Genomic DNA, 19,816 nt, shown 5'->3' on the forward strand with positions numbered 1-19,816 from the left:
ATTTTGAATTAATTTTGTTCCTGTTGATGTGAATGGCTTTGAATAATCAGAGACCTTATGCTTCTTTTAATGCACTGTGTTGCTGAGCTCTTGCAAAGCAAAAGAGAATTCGTGCTGACTGGTGTTTTCAGTGGCCTAAAATAAATACAAATCCCCTGCATTTGGAGGTGGGAAGTAGTTAGCTTCTGCATTATTTTCCTCTCTAGGTTTACCATCATATGCTGCATAGGACTTTCAGAGAGGCATTGATCTCATCTGACTGTCTAGCTGCCCTGCTGAAAAAGTTCAGAACATTAGGATGTGTGTAAGCATTAACCAACGAAGCATACCTAGAGCATATGAAAGCTGAAAAGTCATGTCTTCATGGCAAATTAATGTGCCAAATTATTTTATATGTTTTAATGGCATGAATCCAGAGATTATCTCCAGAATTACTGGGAAAATGCCCAGAGTCATGGCCACGATCTGAGTAGGAGCTTATTGCACAAGATGAAGGGCACCCTGTGGAAAGTTCCCATCTTTCTTCAAGTTGGCTCTTAATTGCATTGGCATTATTCATTATTACATTGCCATGTCTCCCCTCTTTCCTGTACCCACGTTTCTTTTTAAGTGCACTTTCATGAGCAACATCCATAAAAATGGTTATCGTAGATGAATGTAATTGCATGACATTATCACAACCTACCAGTAGAGGGAACTCTTAATATTTTAATAGCTCCATGAAAGGAAGAAAGTTCTGCAAGGTTATGTCCTTGTGTGATGGAAGACAACATATCTGCTGACATTTTCATTGATTTAGGAATTAGTAATTACAAATTGATAGAACATATATTGTGGAATCCAGGGACAAAATGGCCATGTAACCATGTTTTGCTATCTTCTGGTGCTTCTTATGAACTCTCTGAACATGAATTGTACTGCCTGGAAAGATGCATTGAGATATACCTGGGCTTCCCTTCACACACAAGAAGTAACATCTGGAGGCTTCTTTGGAATTATACCCATAACAGCCCTTCAGGTGCTACTGTAAAACATTACTGTAAAGTACACGATAAGCCACTGAGCATTAACAGGTTGCTACATGGAGCAGAAATAGCCATAGAATTTCAAAGAACAAACACATAATGACTTCTGTGTGATATAAGCTAAATATTAGTATAAAGAAATAACTTGTTTAGTTTGTAACACAAATGAGACTCCATGTGTGATTAGGGAATCTGTGTGGTGTAGTGGTTAAGTGTGCTGGACTGGAACTCAGGAGTTCTGGGTTCTAGTCCCCACTCAGCCATGAAGCCCGCTGGGTGACTTTGAGCCAGCCTGCCTACCTCACAGGTTTGTTGTTGTAAGGATAGAATGGAGTGGAGGAGAACCTTCTAAGCTGCCTTGGGTTCTTTGCTAGAGGAAGGAGGGATAAAAATGCAGTGTGATGATTGTACCATTATGTCAGATGCCAGTTTTCTGAGGAAAAAACATCTGCTTAGACCTGAGGCTGATGCTCTTACTGGCCATGTCTCTCTAATAGACTCACACCCATACAAATCTTTATCTATAAAACTCATGATAAAAAAAAAAAATTCTGGTTGGCCCAAGGCTCCCAATGGAGAATAACAACATGTTTATACTTCTGAATATACATAAATACAACTGTATTAGAGCTAGGTGGTTGCCAATGGGGCACTTCAGGACTAATGGGCACACTCCATTCATTGATAAGGTCTGTGTTTTGTTTTTGGTCTAAATAACCCTTTTAGTGTCGTGTGTCTCATATTGAACTGGAACCACAGCTAGCATAAATACTTGTACTACGTAGACTGTAATGTCTTTTAGCTCCGGTGTCTGGTTGTCAGGATGGTCACACCCTCTGGCTTGGGATAAAATTAGCTTAATGAGCTTCAAGTATTGTTTTGAAGTACAGCGGCCTTTGGAAATAGTAGCTAAATCAGCTGAATGCAAAGACCACAGAGGGGAAAATGTCTCCATTTAAGATGGTACCTGCCCCATAGTTTGAAACAAATGTGCTTGATGTTCTAGGAAAATGCACAGATGCTGGAATCCCGGGTTCTTTAGAGCATGGCAGCCTACAGGGACAATTTTAGAAACTGTTGAAGAGTTGATTCCGGTAGACTGAACTGCCTCTCTTCCCTCCCACCATTCATTTTCAGTGGGTCATATTTTTCTCTCTTCTGATAAGCCTTATACAGTCTCTACTTTTGTTTCCTCTCACAGATAGATTCATTCCAATGGACAGCCTTTGCCACAAGCAGCCATTTGGAGAGCCCAGATTAAAATTATCAATGGAACGGGGGAGGTTTTGCAGGCTAAAGTTCATTCTTTCTATGCTTTGGTGTAAAATTCCATTGAAATGGGATCCTGATCAGCTAGAACTTTTGCCACTTGTTTTTCAGGTCAGTAAAAATGCATGTTTATTGGTGATGGTCTGGCCCTAGAAAGAAAACGCCCCCTCCCTCCACAAAGGCTATACATTTTTGCTTTTCAAGCCAATTACGTCCACATCCAGAGCCTCATTCTCTAACCCTGTCCCACCTATGCCAAATGTTTACCCTCTGTACCAAATCATAGTGCTGGAAGCTGAAATTCTTTCCAAGTGCCTCTCTAGCTCTGTGGCAGTTCCACTAACACCAATGGACTGCCTTTAAGCAAAATGCTTGAAGCTCAGACAATCATCTAATCAGATCTAGAATATGTTTTTACTGGATTATCTTAATAGCAATGAGCCTTGATGCCTGCCGACTATGATGGAAGGTATGTAAAATTGCAAGTCATTATTTTGTAAACATCACGTTGGGAAGTCCTGGTGCCTCATAGATGCTGTATTCTGGCTATTGTCCCTGCTTGCATGATTTTGAGGTCGATTAAGTGCAACTTGTTTGGATTTGCTTGATGCATAGTTGTGTTTGTGTATGTGTATGCATAGTGTGTCATTCCATGTAAGAGCACTGTATTGGGATATTTTTGGTGCAGGAATAGTGAAGGCTATCCTTTTAGGGCCAAATTAGATGTTATGCAATGTTACTCTGGGTGTCTATCTTTTTAAATAACATTGCCTTGAAAGTTTGGGATTGCCAGGACAGAGGGTATACTTAACAGTGGGCCTTTTCCTGTTAAAAACTACCCCTGCCAAGATATTTCCTTCCTTGTTTTGAACAGAAAAAAATATTTTCTAGAGATCATAGTAGAGTTGGAAGGGGCCATGAAAGTCATTGGGTCCAACCCCATGCTGTTGCAGGACACCAATTTATACCATCCCATTCAGATGGCTGTCCAGTTTTTTTCTGATTGTCTCTAGTGTGGGAGAGCCCACCACTTCTCTAGGCAGCTGGTTCCACTGCTGTATTGCTCCGACAGTGAGGAAGTTTATTCTGGTATCCAGCCTGAACCTGGGTTGTCACAACTTGACTTGATTATTCCATGTCCTACACTCTGATACCAGCAAAAAGAGATCTTGACCTTCTTTGCGACAGCCTTTGAGGTACATACAGAGTTCACCACCTCTTTCCGCAAACTCTTTTGCTCTCAACCACAGCAATCTGAGACTGGAATCCTATTAAAAGAAACGTCAAGAGTATTGTAAACAACTGCAAATAATGCTTAGTTTTACCTGTTAATGAAGCTTAGTACTTATGCTAGAGAGGCTGCTACTTGTGCCACTGCTGCTGTGAGCCCATGTCTCAAATATTGCATACCACAGTGAGAGGCAAGTTGGAGTCTAATACTCTGCAAGAGACTGGTTGTGCAGGCTACCAGCAGGTTCTGTTTTTCTTTGCTATGCATTAGAAATGTCTTCAATCACTTATTTGTACTGATTGTTTGATATGTGAGTGTGATTTGTGACTACTGCCATATTTCCTAGTTGCAATCTGTCTTAGTTTTGTCTAATGTGACTCCTGGCATGATTCTATTTCTCAAGTCACTTTCTCGGCAACTTTATTAAAAATGGTAGCCCATCCATCTGAAGAACAGAACCTTACTGACCTAGGTGGCCTGGGGTGAGAACCATTGCATATCCATTCCCAGTATCAAGTGCTACACAATACCTTGAGGAGGAGGATTTTAGTGATGGACAAAATATGGAAAGATGGCACACCCTCATTGCTTAAACCTTAGCGCTCTTTCTTACCATAATTTCTTCACAGAGGGGCAGACAGTGCATTATGTTCTACCTCGGTGTCCTTAGAATTTGCTTATGCTTATCACAGACTAGCCTAAGGCCATTAGCTGAAATTTGTAGTCCTTTCTTAAGCCAATGCAGTTGGAGTTACCTTATGCAGTTACCTTCCCCTCTCTCAAGAAGTCTTATGCTGCACACATTTCCGGTAGTCTTACACCATGTCATGGCTCTTCAAGCCAAGAAATTTATTTCCATATACTGCTGCATTCCAAAGCCTCTATACCTTTTGTCTTTTGAGAGTTCTTTGCCAAACTGTATCATATTGTACATTATTGCATTTCTTTCAGAGTTGTAACATTCTGCCAACAGTATTCCATATTGTCTGTGTAAAGCCTAAAAAAGCACAAATGAAATGTGTACATTTCATAAGCTGAATAATATCCCAATGAAGTGTATAATTACTCAGTGGTATTGCAGATTTTCAATTTCTTCTATTTATTTTGACGGATTTATTTGTATATTTTTGCAATTTTATTGAAAACGTTTATTTCTGTTAGATAAATGATTTTTTCTTGTTGAACCTCCCAGTTTAAGTAGCTTTTTCCGCCACCTCCTGCTTCATCTGTATTTGTAAGAGTGTGAAGTTTTGATTTTTTTTTTTTTTTAATTAGCCGTTTGGGAAATTGAAGAAGGCCTCTCTGGCTGCTGCTGGTGTCTCAGAATTCAGATGGTGTTTCTAAATGTATGAATGGTTACTAAGAATCTTACTAATGTTCTATTAGTTTCCAGTTGTAAGGAACAGGAAAAGGTCCACAGCCACCATTTAGAAAATGACACAGTGGTTTTATTGGTTCTGTTGGGAAACAAATTCTAGCAAGAGGTAACATGGAGGATCAAATGAAATACTGCCTAATGGCTCTCCAAACTTCTGTTCTTTCCTCCTGTTTGTCATTGTTCCTACACCTGCCTCTACTGCTCATGAAGCTCCTAGTACCTCCTTTCTGGCTGCCATGTCATTTAAAACATGTCATTTAGGTTTCATGGGGGGAGAGGGCCCACTGACCTGATGGATATACACCAACTTTTTCTTGATATATAAACTTTGGATAAATGGTGCAAGCATTTTCTGCCTGATGTATTATCAAGGCCAACACACACACTTGCCAAGGCCTCACTTGATATGCTTTCCTGAAGCAGAATATACATCTCAGAGCACATGGGAATATGGGAAACATGTCCATGTTGGTGAGATACTGTATGCTAGCCCTGGACCAAAGGTTTAATCTGCTATATCAATCTGAAACAAAGGATGTCCTGCTACCTGTAGAGGGAGGGATGTGTGGAAGAATGAAATCAGAAAGGGTTACAATTGGGATTAGTTTTATAGTTGCAGTGGCTACGAAACTGCTGGGAGCAGCATGTTCATATTGCTCAGAAATAAGGCATAAAGCAGCCAACAAGTGTGGCAAGTAAACATTGAACTCGAATATAGTAATAGGCATTTTGTGCTATCCAAGGAGCAAATAAACTCAAAGGGTTTGGCAGCTCTGTAGGACTTTGCCTGATGGAAATTATAATTTGTATTCTGCCCTTTCGCCATAGACCTTGGTGTGGCACAGAACTTTATTTTGCCTTTTACCCTTACAACCACTTGTATTGTATGCTAGGCTGCCTGATAGGGGGTTTGAATCTGAGAAACTGGCTGTCAGAATGTTTGCATGTAGTTTTTGAGTTCTATTTTCTGTGGCTATAGGAAGAGGAAAATGTGTTGGCTATACTCAAAAGCAGCAGCTCTTTCAATTCATTCTGTTTCTAAGCTTCTCTTAAAAATGAAATTAGAAACTGACATGCATTTTCTTATGCTTCTATGCTGCTGAATAGCTCCAGCTCTTCAAAGTCAATGATGTTGCTCTGAGGCCCTTGAAAGAATCAAGACTAAAAGACAACTACATAAAAGATCAGAAAAACAGCTGAATTTTTTGAACTTGCTTTTCAGCATGCTTCTTGTCTCCAGCAGCTAGTAAACACAATCCACTCCCTGTAATTTTGCCCCTTTCCAATCTCACCTCCCTTCCTGTTACTTAAAGTGTAAGAACTGGTAATGTTTATCTAAGCTGTTGTAATTCACTATCCTTTCAGAAACTGTCACTGAACTGTATAAACTTGTTAGTAGAACAGCTAGAAGTAAACTCCAGACTTCCAGTCTAAAACAATGTGGCTACAACACATGGGCTGCCTTGGTTCTGTTCACTGCTGAGAAGACCAGTTTTTTTTTTTTTTTTTTTTTGAGGGCAACCAACTACTAGAGGGAAACAGGAAACCTGCATGTAGGTGTGCTTGGAGTGGGCAGGCATAGGATTTGTAAGGCTGGGCTGCGGGAGACTAACAATACTAATTTTTTGGCATGGTACCTCTCAATTTCAATTTTTATAGTAGTAATATATAGCTTTTGCTGCCTTACAGTTATCCCACTCAATGCCATAGCCAGTCAATACCAAGGCCTAACTTGAAGGGCTATGGACAGAAGAGAAGTCTATAACAGGGACTAGAAGTTACTACAGTACCTCTTTACATTTCCCAAATAAGTATGTCTGTTCATACCCATTTACCATGTAATAAAATGCTAAGCATATTTTATTCACATTACAGCCTTTCAGTGTGTTCACAAGCCTGTTATTAACCAAGCAGTATGGCATTGATAATCACTTTCTCCTCACCCCACCTTTTAGACACACATCAGAACAGATTATGAAACCTCATGATTTATTTGTAGATCCATCAGAGCAGCACCAGCTTGTCCTGCGTATCTGCAGTTTGATGTATTTTAATAATGGAATAACATTAATTACAATCAAGTGATGCAAAATAAAAGGTCTAATACTTTAAAATAGGGCCTCTGTTCTGTCTTCTATACTCAAATGGCACAGTACGGTAAGGGAATACAGTAAGGGATGTGCTGCACCCCAGGACGCAATATATACTGCCTGTTAACCTGAAGGAGAAAATAAGCCTGCCCTGCATTGCAGGATAATTCGGAGGAAAATGTGCTTGAAATGTAACGGCTTGAACTCATGAACTGTTCGACATGCCAGGCTGCTAAAGCCATTTACAAATAAGATGGAGCAGACCTTCAATTATTCTCACTCTTGGAATGGAGGTAAAACAATGTCCTCAATAAGGTCATGCTGCTGAAGGCAACTTCTTCCTCTTTGTTTAGGTACCAGGACCATGCAGTCATATGTACTATGTATGAGAGACTGGAGTGGCTGGAAATGGAACTATAGAATCTTACAGGTTGCTCCAAAACAGAGTCCAAAGTGTTACCAACAACAGTAAGACTAGGAAAGGTGGTGCAAACAAAACTTTCCCCTCCAGATGCTGTAGTTTTCATCTTTCTGGGATGCTCTAACGTGTGTTTCCTCACATGCCAAAAACTACAAGCCCCTTCTTTTCTTACCTCATTAAATACAGGAAAAATAATCTGCTAAGGAATCTTTTGTTAATGGAGATAAATTCAGGGCACAGAGCAAACATCTGGCATAAGGACCTGTTTTAGAAGATCCTAGAACACATGCATAACATGCCAAGGATAGAGATTATAAAAAGCTTTGGAATCTCAGCAATAGAAAACTAGCTATCAGATACTCCAAGGAGAGATGGCAGGATAGCCTTTCGAAAAAACTCAAATACAGAAAGAGAGCAGAAGCCAAACTGTACTAGAATGAGATTAGAGGATTAAACCATTGAAAAAAGATTTGTGCTTGATGGGTAGATGCAACCCTGGAAGTAGTGCCATTTCCATGTTTACAGTATGAAATACTAGGATACATCTTTGCCCCTCCAAAGGTGTCAAGAGTACCAACTGTGAAGAACTAGCACTAGGCCCCTGTGATTGCAGCAAGATCTATGGCCGTCTGTCTCACTATATCAATTCTAAACCATTGCTGGGAGGCTGTTTAATTAAAGGCATGTGTAAGAACAACCGCCACACAAGCAGCCCCCTCATCTATGTTCTACATGTGGCCCAACATAGCTAAGCATCTGTACCTGGTCTTACCTCAGCCAATGCAAAATCTTCTACCTTTAGAATGGCTCTGCAAAGTATATGCTTGCTAACAACAAAAGGGTCCTAATTAGTGTTAATTCTGTTGTCACCCCACCAACCCCATGCCCCAGGACTCTGAAGTGGGAATCTGTTCCTGCCAATAATTGATGCAACCATATTTGATAAAAAGAAGCATTAATATTTCTATTCTTCCTCCTCTTCCTCTTCCTCTTCCTCTTCTTCATCATCATCCTCATCATGGCAATGTGTGATTTCTTGGGGGGTCTGAGGGAAGAGGTTGGGTGGTTTAATTTCACTAACAGACCGGGTCAGCTGGTGTCGTTTGTCAGCATCTTTGAAGTCCACTGAAGTGCGGTTACGGGTGGCCATGGGTGACTCAGTTTCATTGATATCCACATGGGTGTGCTCCACTGTTGACTCATGTGGCATCTGTATGGAGCCAAAATAAAGTATACTTCAGTCAGTGCTCTGAGAAGGTGCTTCTGCCTCAGCACATGCAAATGCTAACATGGGGTCTCCAGTGTGTCCAAAGGCACCCATATATTTTCCCAATTTTTAAATATATACACATGGATATGTTTGAAATGCATAACACTTTCTAATCATTATGCATAGGCTTCAACAAACATGGACCTTGTTCTAATATCAAATGCACTGTAAGGTTCTCAATTCACTACATTGTAGGTGGTGAATGATTTTGTAATATTTCTTGTAGCTGTCCAAACAGCACAGCTTCCACTTGTTACTTTCCAGTTTCCCTTCCACTTGCTAATTTCCATGAAGCACGTATACAATTTGTCTATGTAATAATTGCCTCCCAAGAAGAATCAGCTATTGGATGTTGCTAAAATCCATGTTTAAAAGATTCAACAGCTGTATTGTACTTGCTTAGCTGCTTAAAGGCTGCCACAATCAGCCAAACATTCAGGTAGGGGTAGACCCAGATCCCTTGCAGGTGCAAATGGGCACAGACTACTGCCATGCACTCTGTGAAGATCATTGGGCTTTGGACAGTCCAAAAGGTAAATTGTGGAAATGAAAAGCTTCTCTTCCAACTTGGAAACATAGGAAGTGTCCTCTATGTAGATGCTGAAATAATCTATAGAGGCAAACCAATCTGCTTCAGTCAGTAAAGGTAGAATATTCTACAATGTGATCATATGGAATTTATTTAGTGTGATGAAAGATTTGATGTCTCTGAGATATTCAAAATCAGTCAGAGCTCTCCATCCCACTTGGTACTGAATTAGACCTGGCTTCTAGTGTCCCTTCAAGGGCAGTGAGTCTGTCTCCACAATCAAGGCTGTAGACTGAACATTACTCCTTACAGAACTGAGACACGGAAAGGTGTTGAACTCAATCTTATATCCCTGTTCCACAATAGATAGGCATCTACCGTTATTGTTTCCCATGCAGGAAGGAAGGGAGAGGGGCCAGAATATGGGAATGGGGGGCTAGCCCAAGGAGACAGTCACACCCGGCATCCATCTGGATCAGAGCACCTGCATCCTTGTCAGTATCTTGGGGGAGCATCCCTGTACCTAGGATGGGATGCAGGCTGCTGTTAATACCACTGGTCTGTCTGCACCCAAGATGATAAGGGGGGTGATTGGGTCAGTATCACTTACGTAACAGCATTGACAGCAGCTGCTGGTTGATTCCCTTCAAGCAGTCACCTGAAACCATCTGCTCATTGTTCTTTGCATTAAAGATCCCCTCCCTGTCAAATGCTAGGTCCTTAATTTGGGATTAGGGCTCTTGCAAAAGACCACCAGAGCACAGCCATGCAGCTCTCTTTTATGGCACCACTCTGATCCTTGCTTTGCTCTGCAGTCTGCTTGGTGCTTGGCCATATGAATCTGTTGGGGGGAGAAGTGTGGTGCTCCCACTGGGAACACCCTGGCAAGCGGTCTTTGGCCCTCTGGCAGATGGTCACAGAGGAAGCCAATTTTGTCCCAGAGAAAGAGCTGGTATCAAGCCATTTATTCATTCGTACACTGCCCCCGTGTCCCACAGGCTCTCTGGGTGGTTTATTAAAATCATAAATACCATACATAAAATACTCATAAAACAGTATAAAGAATGTATTCATACAATACTATAAAACAACTAATATATCAATCAACAACCATGGAGCAACAAACAGGCACTAAAACACATAGACTAACCATTAAAATATTTAGAGAATAAAAAGGTCTTCACCTGGCACTGAAAGAGTAACAGGAATGGCACCAGGTGTATGCGCCACTACTGAAAAAGGCATTCTGGTTGCCACCCCATTACTTCTTTGGGGGGGGGGGGTTCCCTGAGAAGAACCCCAACCCCAAGGAAGGCTTTTTCAAAGTCGCATTATTTTCAATGGTATTTTACCCTATCTTAGGGTTAGGGGTGTGCACCAGGCTAGGGTTAGGGTTACAAAAACAAGGTGTCCTGGCATGATTTTGATGGTTGGAATGTTTCTGGAAAGGGCAGAAATGATGAGCTGTACAGAAAAAGCTACTCAAGGCTTTTTCAAAATTGCATTATTTTCAATTGAACTTTGCCACTATATTACAGTTAGGGTGCGCCCCAGGGTAGGGTTAGGGTTAGAAAAACGAGGTTTCCTGGGTGGAATGTGTTTAGAATGGTCAGAAATGATGAGCTGTGCAGAAAAAGCTACTCAAGGATAGTTTTTTCAAAGTCACCCAATTTTCAAATGAACTATACCCCTATATTGGGGTTAGGGGTGTGCACGAGGGTAGGGTTAGGGTTGCAAAAACAAGGTGTCCTGGCATGATTTTGATGGTTGGAATGTTTCTAGAAAGGGCAGAAAAGATGAGCTCTGCAGAAAAAGCTACTCAGGGGCTTTTTCAAAATTGCCCTCTTCTTAATTAAACTTCAGCCCTACGTTAGAGTTAGGAGTATGCACCAGGGGAGGGTTAGGGTTGCAAAAACAAGGTGTCCTGGCATGATTTTGATGGTTGGAATGTTTCTGGAAAGGGCAGAAATGATGAGCTGTGCAGAAAAAGCTACTCAAGGAAGGCTTTTTGAAAATCGCCCTCTTTTCACTGGTACTTTAGCCTTATATTAGTGGAGTGCGCCAGGGTAGGGTTCAGCTAGTGGTGGCGAACCTATGGCATGTGTGCCACAGCGGCACGCAGAGCCCTCTGTCGCCATGCGAGCCAAGTCTCCCTAGTTTCGCCCCAGCAGCCAAGCACTGGATCACAGCACACTTAGGGGCCATGTACATGCTTGGACAGGAGTGGTGGTGCCAGGTGATGACGTCACGAGCCCCGACTCATTAGCTGCAACTTGTCCAAGCTTTCGCATGGCCGGGTTTTGGGTTGTAGTTTGGGCTCTTGGTGTCCAAAAGGTTCACCATCACTGCTCTAGGTCATCAGATGGAGAGGCTGGATCCAAAGTTTCTACAGCTGCTTCAAGAGATGAAAGAATCAGGACCAGCAATCATGACAAAGCTATATTGATAGGCAGTCTTCTGGACCAGAAACGGGAAGCTCTAGGTTGCAGTCTGGAAAGTAGAGGGGAAGAACTTGATGATCAATGTTGTGGTTTTGTATTGTATTGTGGAGACAGTGGCAGTCCAAGGAGTTGGCAGTAGTGCTTTAGGCAGTGGTGGTGAAGACATCTGAAATGTAAGGTCTCTGAAGAAATGCTCCTGTCCACTGAAGTAGGGTTTGGGATGGAGCTCTTATCAGTACCAAGGAAGGATCACAGAATGAATCTATATCCTGAGAGTACCCACATGGCTTGTACTATCCTCAGTACAACAGAGGGGTGGACCACTCCAAGCACCTGTCCCAGTTTGAGAGAGGAATGTAAGAGCAGTTTCTATGGTGCTTTATTCCATTGTGGGCCATTTCCATCAGGTCTGGTAAGAGTGCAACCCTGAGGCTGTAGAAGGAGGATGAGTCTGCATGTGCCTCAGATCTCTCTTTCCAATTCTGAGGTTGCCAAGACTAGTTCATGTCTCAGTACACATGGTCAGAAACAGGCACATCCAGTACCAACGGATCTTGCCAGGTCGGATCACCATGAATACTCTTTGAATGCTGCTTGTGGTGCTTTGATTTAGCAACTTCTTACAGCTTCGGCCCTCTTTGCCAATTTCTTGGCCTTGGAGACCTTCAGTGAGCCTCCAGGCATTGGCAGTGCTAACTGGCCCATGGTTAGGGCCCCAACTGAGGCAGGCGTAGTTGGAGGCAAGCTGAGGCCTCTCAAGTATCTGGGTGCTCCTTCCCCATAGAATCCACTGCCTGCAGCATGTTGCACCACAGCTGTGATCTTAGGCAGCCTGCCCTGTCCCTGTCGGCCTGCCTGGTGATGGGTCTGGCAGTCAGGGCAGGATTCTGCAACAAGGCCGTCTCCCAGGCAGAAGAGATACAGGGAGTGGCTGTCAGCAGGGGGAGAATGTGCTCTCACAGTAGATACATTTGCTGAAGGGTGCCTTCAATGCCATATTGGGCAAGAAGAAGAAAAGATTTCAGAAAGAAAGTTGTAGAAGGGCGGTGTAGAGAAAAGAGGGATTAGAAAAGGGAATTGTTTAAGTTGTTAGGAAAAGAAGAATGTGGTAAGAAGACATTGTGAATCACAAGTAACAAACTTCCTGAGGTACCACAATGATGGTCGAAGAACTTAGGGAAGGTGCAGGAACCCCTCCTAATACAGGCAGTCCCCAAGTTACAAACACTAGAGTTAGGAACAACCCATACTTATGAACAAGCTGTCATCAAACCTATTAATGTTTTAGAAATCACTGAGGAAACTGTCATTGCCCTAGAGAGAGAGAGGAAGCAAAAGGGGGGAAGAGGGAGGCCTCCAAAGCATGCCTTCCTGCCCCACCCATCTGGAGAAGGAAATCTCTCCAGCATTTCCTTTCTGCAAAATGGAGACACTGATGAGTTTGGGTGGGAGTCACCTAGAGATATTCACGGTTTTCCCACTTTCATGGGGGTCTGTACCCCAACCCCTGTAAATGTGGAGGACCAACTATACATTATTATAAAAGTAATGGTAAAGGTTTCCCCTTGACATTAAGTCCAGTCATGCCTGACTCTAGGGGGCGGTGCTCATCTCCGTTTCCTAGCCGAAGGAGCCAGCCTTTGTCCGCAGACGTCTCCATGGTCATGTGGCTAGCGTGACTAAACACCAAAGTGCATGGAAAGCTGTTACCTGCCTACCAAAGTGGTACCTTTTTATCTACTTGCATTTGCAAGCTTTCGAACTGCAAAGTTGGCAGGAGCTGGGACGAAGCAATGGGAACTCACCCCATTGTGCAGATTCGAACCGGCGACCTTTCAATCAACCAGCCCAGCAGCACAGCGGTTTAAACCACTGTGCCACCTGCAGTCCCATACGTAATTATATGTACCTACAAATTCAACTTAAAGATGAATTTCCGTTTTCTCAGGAAGGGAACTCATGTATAACCCAGGAATTGCCTGTACACTGAATGCCAAGGGTGGGGGAGAAGATCCCACTAAATCTTTCCCAGGTCTGGAAATTCTCAACAAAAAGCTCCATGTAGTCACAGGGCCCATATGTGTGATGCACCAAGACCACGAAGAAGTGATCTATCCAAAAAGAGGCCACTCTGCTGTTACTATCTTCATATCCCCTTTCTTGAGTTTGCCAAGAACATTCCACTGCTATCTAATCAGCTAGCCAGAAATACAGTGTTCACTTACTAGGTATTAAACCCAGTGATGGTTTCAGGTGTCCAAGCAGCCTCAACAGGCTCACAGCTACCAGTCTCACAAACTGCTATTGCTCCTCATCTTCTTTCTCATCACTCTTATGACTTAACTGCATGACAGGCATGCAGCCATTGAAGAATCAGGCAAGGGCTTCTATTGCTCCTCTTCATCACCACTGCCTGGGTTGGGGCAAGCAGCAGGTGAACAAACGTACTGCAATGGTGAAGAGAAACTGTTCCAGATTGCTGTTCTTGTCAGTGAGCCCTTGAGTGGATGTGGGCCCTTAACAAATGCCTGACCTTGACTATCCTTGGCACTGGCCCTGAGTGAGTCCCTTGTCCTCTCTAGCAAACTGTAGGCTGGTCTGTAGCTTCTCAACATATACAAGGTACACTCGTAGTAAATGCTGGGAGTGTCCCAAATCAGTCTGGCACCCCTACTAAGACTGCACACTTTATAGGTGTGCTTCCACAGATGACTACAAGCTAGTCAGAGGTTGGCAGAGGGCCCACCTGAGGGCATGGGTCATTGCACAACTGACTCAACTCAGTGGTGCCATGTCCTCAGACGGTCCTTGAAAATGAACCACACAGACTTTGACAAATGCTCACAAACCTAAAGAAATCCCAACCTGAGCACACACTGATTATTCATATTGCTTGGAAGGACATGGAATCACTTAAAAGAACTGAAGTTCCTTAAAGCTAGTTTATTACAGAACCCCAAGTTTCCCTCTGATACCAGTATTTATAAATGAGAACCACTACAGAAAGGCCACTGCTTTCACTCATCTGTTCCTATTTTGCAGTCACTAAGCAGTTTTATTGACATTTGCAATATGAAAAATGCCATGTCAACTGCCACATTCTTGAATTTTAAGAGTTCTTGACTCCCTCTAATGCTGTCCACAGCAATAAAATGTATAGCAATTTTAGTTGGGAAGGTCGTCTTTAGGCCCCGAAGATTTAAAAAGTGCATATACCATATATAAAATGCAGTGCCATTTATTTGAACTCACCAACACATGGGCAGCTCTGAAGAGGTAACTGAAGGGGTAATACAGGAGGTTGATGAAGGAAGCTGCATAGAGGTCTGCATAGCGCATCACCTGACTGGCAAAGAGAGTTTGTCGGGAGCCACTTCGGAACAGGCTTCCCATCATCCCATAGCACATGTCCATGTCGTGTGTCACTTTCTAAAATTAGAAGACAAATTAGAGGCATTGCTATGATCCAGAAATGACTGCCTGGAGTGGGATTTCTGTAAGTACACGCATGGGGATTCCTCCACTATTTATTTTTCTGGCTGGTTACTTTAAATCCATTTCTGAATAGCAAATCCCTGCCTTCCCTCAGAGTTTTCTGCTCCCTTTGAATTTCCAGATGCACACACCAAAAGAACCCGACACATTACTAATTCCAGTGCTGAGAGAATTTTACCAAACACGACTGGTAAAATCACAGCCATCAACACAGAGCTGAAATGATGCAGAAAGTCACATGTGCCTAACTTTTCCAGCCATTTATCAGAAAGTCTCTCAGGGTTTGGGGTTCAAGAACTTTATTTCCAGCTAGTCTTTGTCACACAGTGCCGAAATGTCCCTTGCCCATCCTTTTCCTTCCTGCCATCAATGCACAGTCATTCCAATCTAGAGGCCCTGTGTGAGGCTACCATGAATGCTTGCTTCAAGTATGTGCCTCCACCACCTTTTTAAACCACAGTTCCATGCTTTACGGGATCCAACTAGATGCAGCACATGCAATGTTCCCCTATTTGCTTTTCATAAGCATGAAGTCTAAGAGGGTGCAAGCTTGTCTCTGGTGGGAAGTCCCCCCTGCCCCCCCCCACCCATTGAAGATCACAATCTCTTGGGGGTAATCTGTCAGGCACCATATGCTGGCAATGGGTAGGCCTACTCCCTTTTCTTTTTCAGTCTCTGATACTTCTCTCTCACATGGGCTCAGGAAGGAACAGATTAATCTTACTTGAGATCTGATCCACTGAAATCAGGCCAAGAGCTGCAAGTTGCCCACTTCTGACTTAAGTAGAGAGGAGAGAAAGAGAGTATTTTTCTGTGAGGAAGGGAGGGGGTGTGTGCGTGATTTTTGAAAGGCAAAATTGCATGCAGCCTCCTCCTCCATACAATTTTTCCCCTCACAATTGCAGACTCTTGCAATTGTTTCTCATTAAAGAAAAAAGTCAGGAGTTCATTACAGGCATGTGCAATGGAAATGGCCTTTAGCATGTTGCCTCTCTTATCATTGATTTAGTTATCATTACTCAGCCAGCCTCCCTGCTTGCTCAACACTCCTGGCTCTTCAAATATGCTCCTGCTCTATTTCATACTCTCTCCTGTCATTAGGTCAAGGGAGGTTTTCCACAACTATCCCACTGTATTAGCTCCTGGTTTCTTAACTCAAAATGTTGCCTATTCTGTTGCTTTGCTTCCCCACCTTGTTGAATCTTCCTCTACTGTGGAGTCTTTCACTAATGTTTTACTGGGACAATGGAAAAGAGACCCTGATAAGGGAGTGACAATCTATGCAAAAGGCACTTTGGTGCAAAGAGGCACTATGCCGACCATTACCTTAATACGCCTCTGAATAGAACTGATGTCAGGACGCTCATTGCTGCTACTGTCCAAATGCCTGTTGAAGCAAAATATTACTTTCAGTAAAGCATAAGATTAATGTGGGGCAGTGGCACAAATAATAATTTAGGAAAAGTCATCGTGTGGGGCAACATATGCTCTTGCCCCTCTCTAGTCTCAGGTTCTATAGTAGTTTGGAGCCCATTAAAGGATGCAACCAGTTGATAAGAGCTTCAAGCACTAAATGACACAAAACAATGACGAATCAATTACTTACTTGTATAGCTCAGCCAAGAAGATGTCCAGGCTCTGAAGTTCTTCAAAAAGGCCTAAACCAGGGGATTGGGGGTGGGGAGAGTGAGAGAAAAAGTAAAACAACTTATCTGACCCTAAATATGAGAAACTTTCATTCTGTGTGGCAAGCAGCATTAAATGCTGTTGGCTTACAACACATTATTGCAATCTTCACCATATATATTTCAGTAAAATATATATGGGCAATGTTCTTGGACAGGTTCATGCAACCACCTCTGTACTCAATCCTTGCCCCTTCTGACATATAAAAGGAAGAAGCAACTGGCAGGGCCAGGGAGGAGATTAATGCCTCCTTGTGAGAAGGACTGATCTCATGCTGCCTTAAAGAGGCAGCGGTGAGACTTCTAAAAAAGTCCTCCCTTGACCTGGAGGTTCTAAATAACAGTAGGCTGGTAGAAAACATCCCTTTCCTAAGCAAGATTCTAGACAAGATGGCTTCCAATCAAATCCAGGCACTCTTCAACAAGACTGATTATCTGAAACCTTTTCAGTTGGGGTTCAGACCTGGTTTCGGCACAGAAACAGCCGTGATTGCCCTGCATGATGACCTATTTTGTGAGACAGACATTACTGTATAAAAGGGACAATGTACAGAATACAGAGATTTCATATCACAGAGCAATTTGGAGACTTGCATCTTCTGCAACTCTCTGAAGTACATAAAACTAGGCAAGTAGTCATTGGGAAATAAAACAAGCCATATCAATTAAGAGTACAAACCCATACAGAAAAATACCTGCATGGATGCCTGGGGAATGGGGAAAGTTGTAGGACTTTTTTCTGTATAAACATGCACTAGACTGCACCTTAGAGTGGTGCTCCAGGAACAGATAGCTTACTACTCACAGCTTTTGTCTGTCCAAACATGAAGCTCCTGTGCCAGTTCTGGAATCACTAGAAAGGTCCTCCAACCCTGACGTTTTTTTGACTTCAAAATGTCTCCAAAAATGTGGTCACCTATGTATAAGATGTCTTTGCCCTTGGCCCCCAAGAGATCACAGATTGTATCAGAAGAGCCTGAGGGAAGGCAGAAGAAAGCAGTACAATCAATACTTATGAGTCAGAAAATTGCTTTTCTTACCAGAATCTTAGCAGTACAGACATTTGCATTCTCAGCAAGTGCCTGTTCTCTGTAAACTGATGGCACTGATGAAAGACTGCTTCAAATTCAAATTTGTACACAGGTATGGCATCTAAGTACATGTAACTGCATTTACATCACACTCTCCATGTGGTTTACAGATTAGTTTTATTTATTACATATGTATTATGTTCAATAGCTGAAGATCTTTGGGCAGTTCACAACAATGTAAAACATAAAATACAGTATAAAATAAGTATAAAAATTAAATGGATAAAACCACAGTATAAAAGAAAAGTAAGAACTAGAGTAAAACCTAGCAGCAGTACAAAAAATAAAATAAAATACAGAATTGTGAACAGACTGGAGCTAAAATTTTGGGGAAATTCCTCAGAAATTAAGGTCTTCACTTGGTACCAGAAAGAGTACAAGGCAGGTGCCAGGTGAGCCTTTCGGAGACATTCACTGCACAGCCAGGGTGCCAGAAAAGGCCTTCTTTTTAGTAGCCACCCATCTAATGTCCCTGGGCAGCAGCTCCCTCAGAAGGATATTATTAGGAGTCCAGACATGGACTGGCAGTCAGTGTAGATGGAGAAGTACCAGCCTAATATACTCTCACTAACCAGTCCATATTTTGCCTGCCAGCAACTTATCAAGCAATGTCTGGTAAATCATACACTGTACAAAACATTTTCTGGGACACTCATGGTTGAATCCTTCCTCTTTAAAATACACACATGGCAAGACGGAGGTCCTGTTGGTGGGTGGCCCGGGCCTCGCGATGGGGGACTTGGGCCTTGTCCTAAATGGGGATGCACTCCCTCTGAGGGACAGAGTTCGCAGCTTAGGAGTGCTCCTCGACCCGGAGCTGTCTCTGGAAGCCCAGGTGACAGCGGTGGCGAGGAGCGCCTTCCTTCAGCTTCAGCTGATCCATCAGCTGCGTCCCTTCCTAGAGAATGACTGCCTGGCAACCGTGACACATGCGCTGGTAACTTCCCGATTAGATTTCTGTAACGTGCTCTACGTGGGGCTACCCTTGAAGACGGTCCAGATACTTCAATTGGTGCAGAATAGAGCATAATAGAGCCTCCAGGTTGCTGACGGGACTGGGCGTTGTTCTCATATAACCCCAGTTCTCCGTCAGCTCCACTGGCTCCTGATTGAAGTCCGGGCCCAATTCAAGGTGTTGGTTATGACCTATAAAGCCCTAAACGGCTTGGGACCTGGATATCTAAAGGAATGCTTGCGCCCATATATGCCCTCCCGCCACTTGAGATCAGCAACGGATGCCCTTCGCCGGGAACCCTCTGTGAATGATATTAGGAGGGTAACTACCCGGAGGAGGGCTTTCTCTGCGGTGGCAACCCATCTATGGAATGCGCTCCCCAGAGAGGTCCGCCTGGCGCCGTTGTTATTTGTTTTTTGGCGCCAGGCTAAGACCTTTTTATTTAAAACTTATTTTAATTGTTAAATTATTGAATTCATTAGGATTTTAAAATTTTTAGCTGAGAATGCACCGGGGGGGGTTTAAACTTTTTTTTAATTGTTATATTATTATTATTATTATTTATGTATGTATTTATGTATTGTTTGTGAGCCGCCCCGAGGCTTTGTTGCAATGGGGGTGGCATAGAAATGTTTTAAATAAATAAATAGCCAAGAGGACTGGGTCTTGCCTTGCAAAACATTTTGATAAAGACATCTTGCTAAAATAGGTATGTATACAATTTAAGTGTGATGCATGGCATGTGCATTTTGTACTTGGGTTTCATATCAGATCACAAAACATCTCATTCAAGTGGCTTATATTTGTCTCTCTTGCTTACCCATGTCATATAAGAGACAGAGTATTATCTTGCTGGCTTTATTTTAACACCTCACACAACCAACTACAGTTTGTTTATGTTTTGGAAAATACCAATTTTACCCATATATGAGAGAG

The 19,816-nt window shown here is 42.7% G+C and overlaps 1 protein-coding gene across 6 annotated transcripts in view; it reads right to left on the minus strand.

Annotated features, from left to right (window-relative positions):
• Nucleotides 1-3,565: 3,565 nt before the first annotated feature.
• Nucleotides 3,566-19,816, minus strand: part of NT5C2 (5'-nucleotidase, cytosolic II) — a 94,219-nt gene continuing 77,968 nt past the window's right edge. For all 6 annotated transcript variants that reach the window (XM_044437855.1, XM_044437845.1, XM_044437874.1 and 3 more), the window contains 5 exons: nucleotides 17,640-17,810; nucleotides 16,756-16,807; nucleotides 16,476-16,536; nucleotides 14,907-15,083; nucleotides 3,566-8,624 (listed from right to left, as the gene is read on the minus strand). In XM_044437855.1, coding sequence (XP_044293790.1) covers nucleotides 8,379-8,624; nucleotides 14,907-15,083; nucleotides 16,476-16,536; nucleotides 16,756-16,807; nucleotides 17,640-17,810 — 707 coding nt within the window. In that variant the 3' untranslated portion in view covers nucleotides 3,566-8,378. The remainder of the gene's footprint in view (nucleotides 8,625-14,906; nucleotides 15,084-16,475; nucleotides 16,537-16,755; nucleotides 16,808-17,639; nucleotides 17,811-19,816) is intronic.

The sequence above is a fragment of the Varanus komodoensis genome, unplaced genomic scaffold, assembly GCF_004798865.1.
Source record: "Varanus komodoensis strain SLA01 unplaced genomic scaffold, ASM479886v1 scaffold1, whole genome shotgun sequence".
Lineage (NCBI taxonomy): Eukaryota > Metazoa > Chordata > Lepidosauria > Squamata > Varanidae > Varanus > Varanus komodoensis.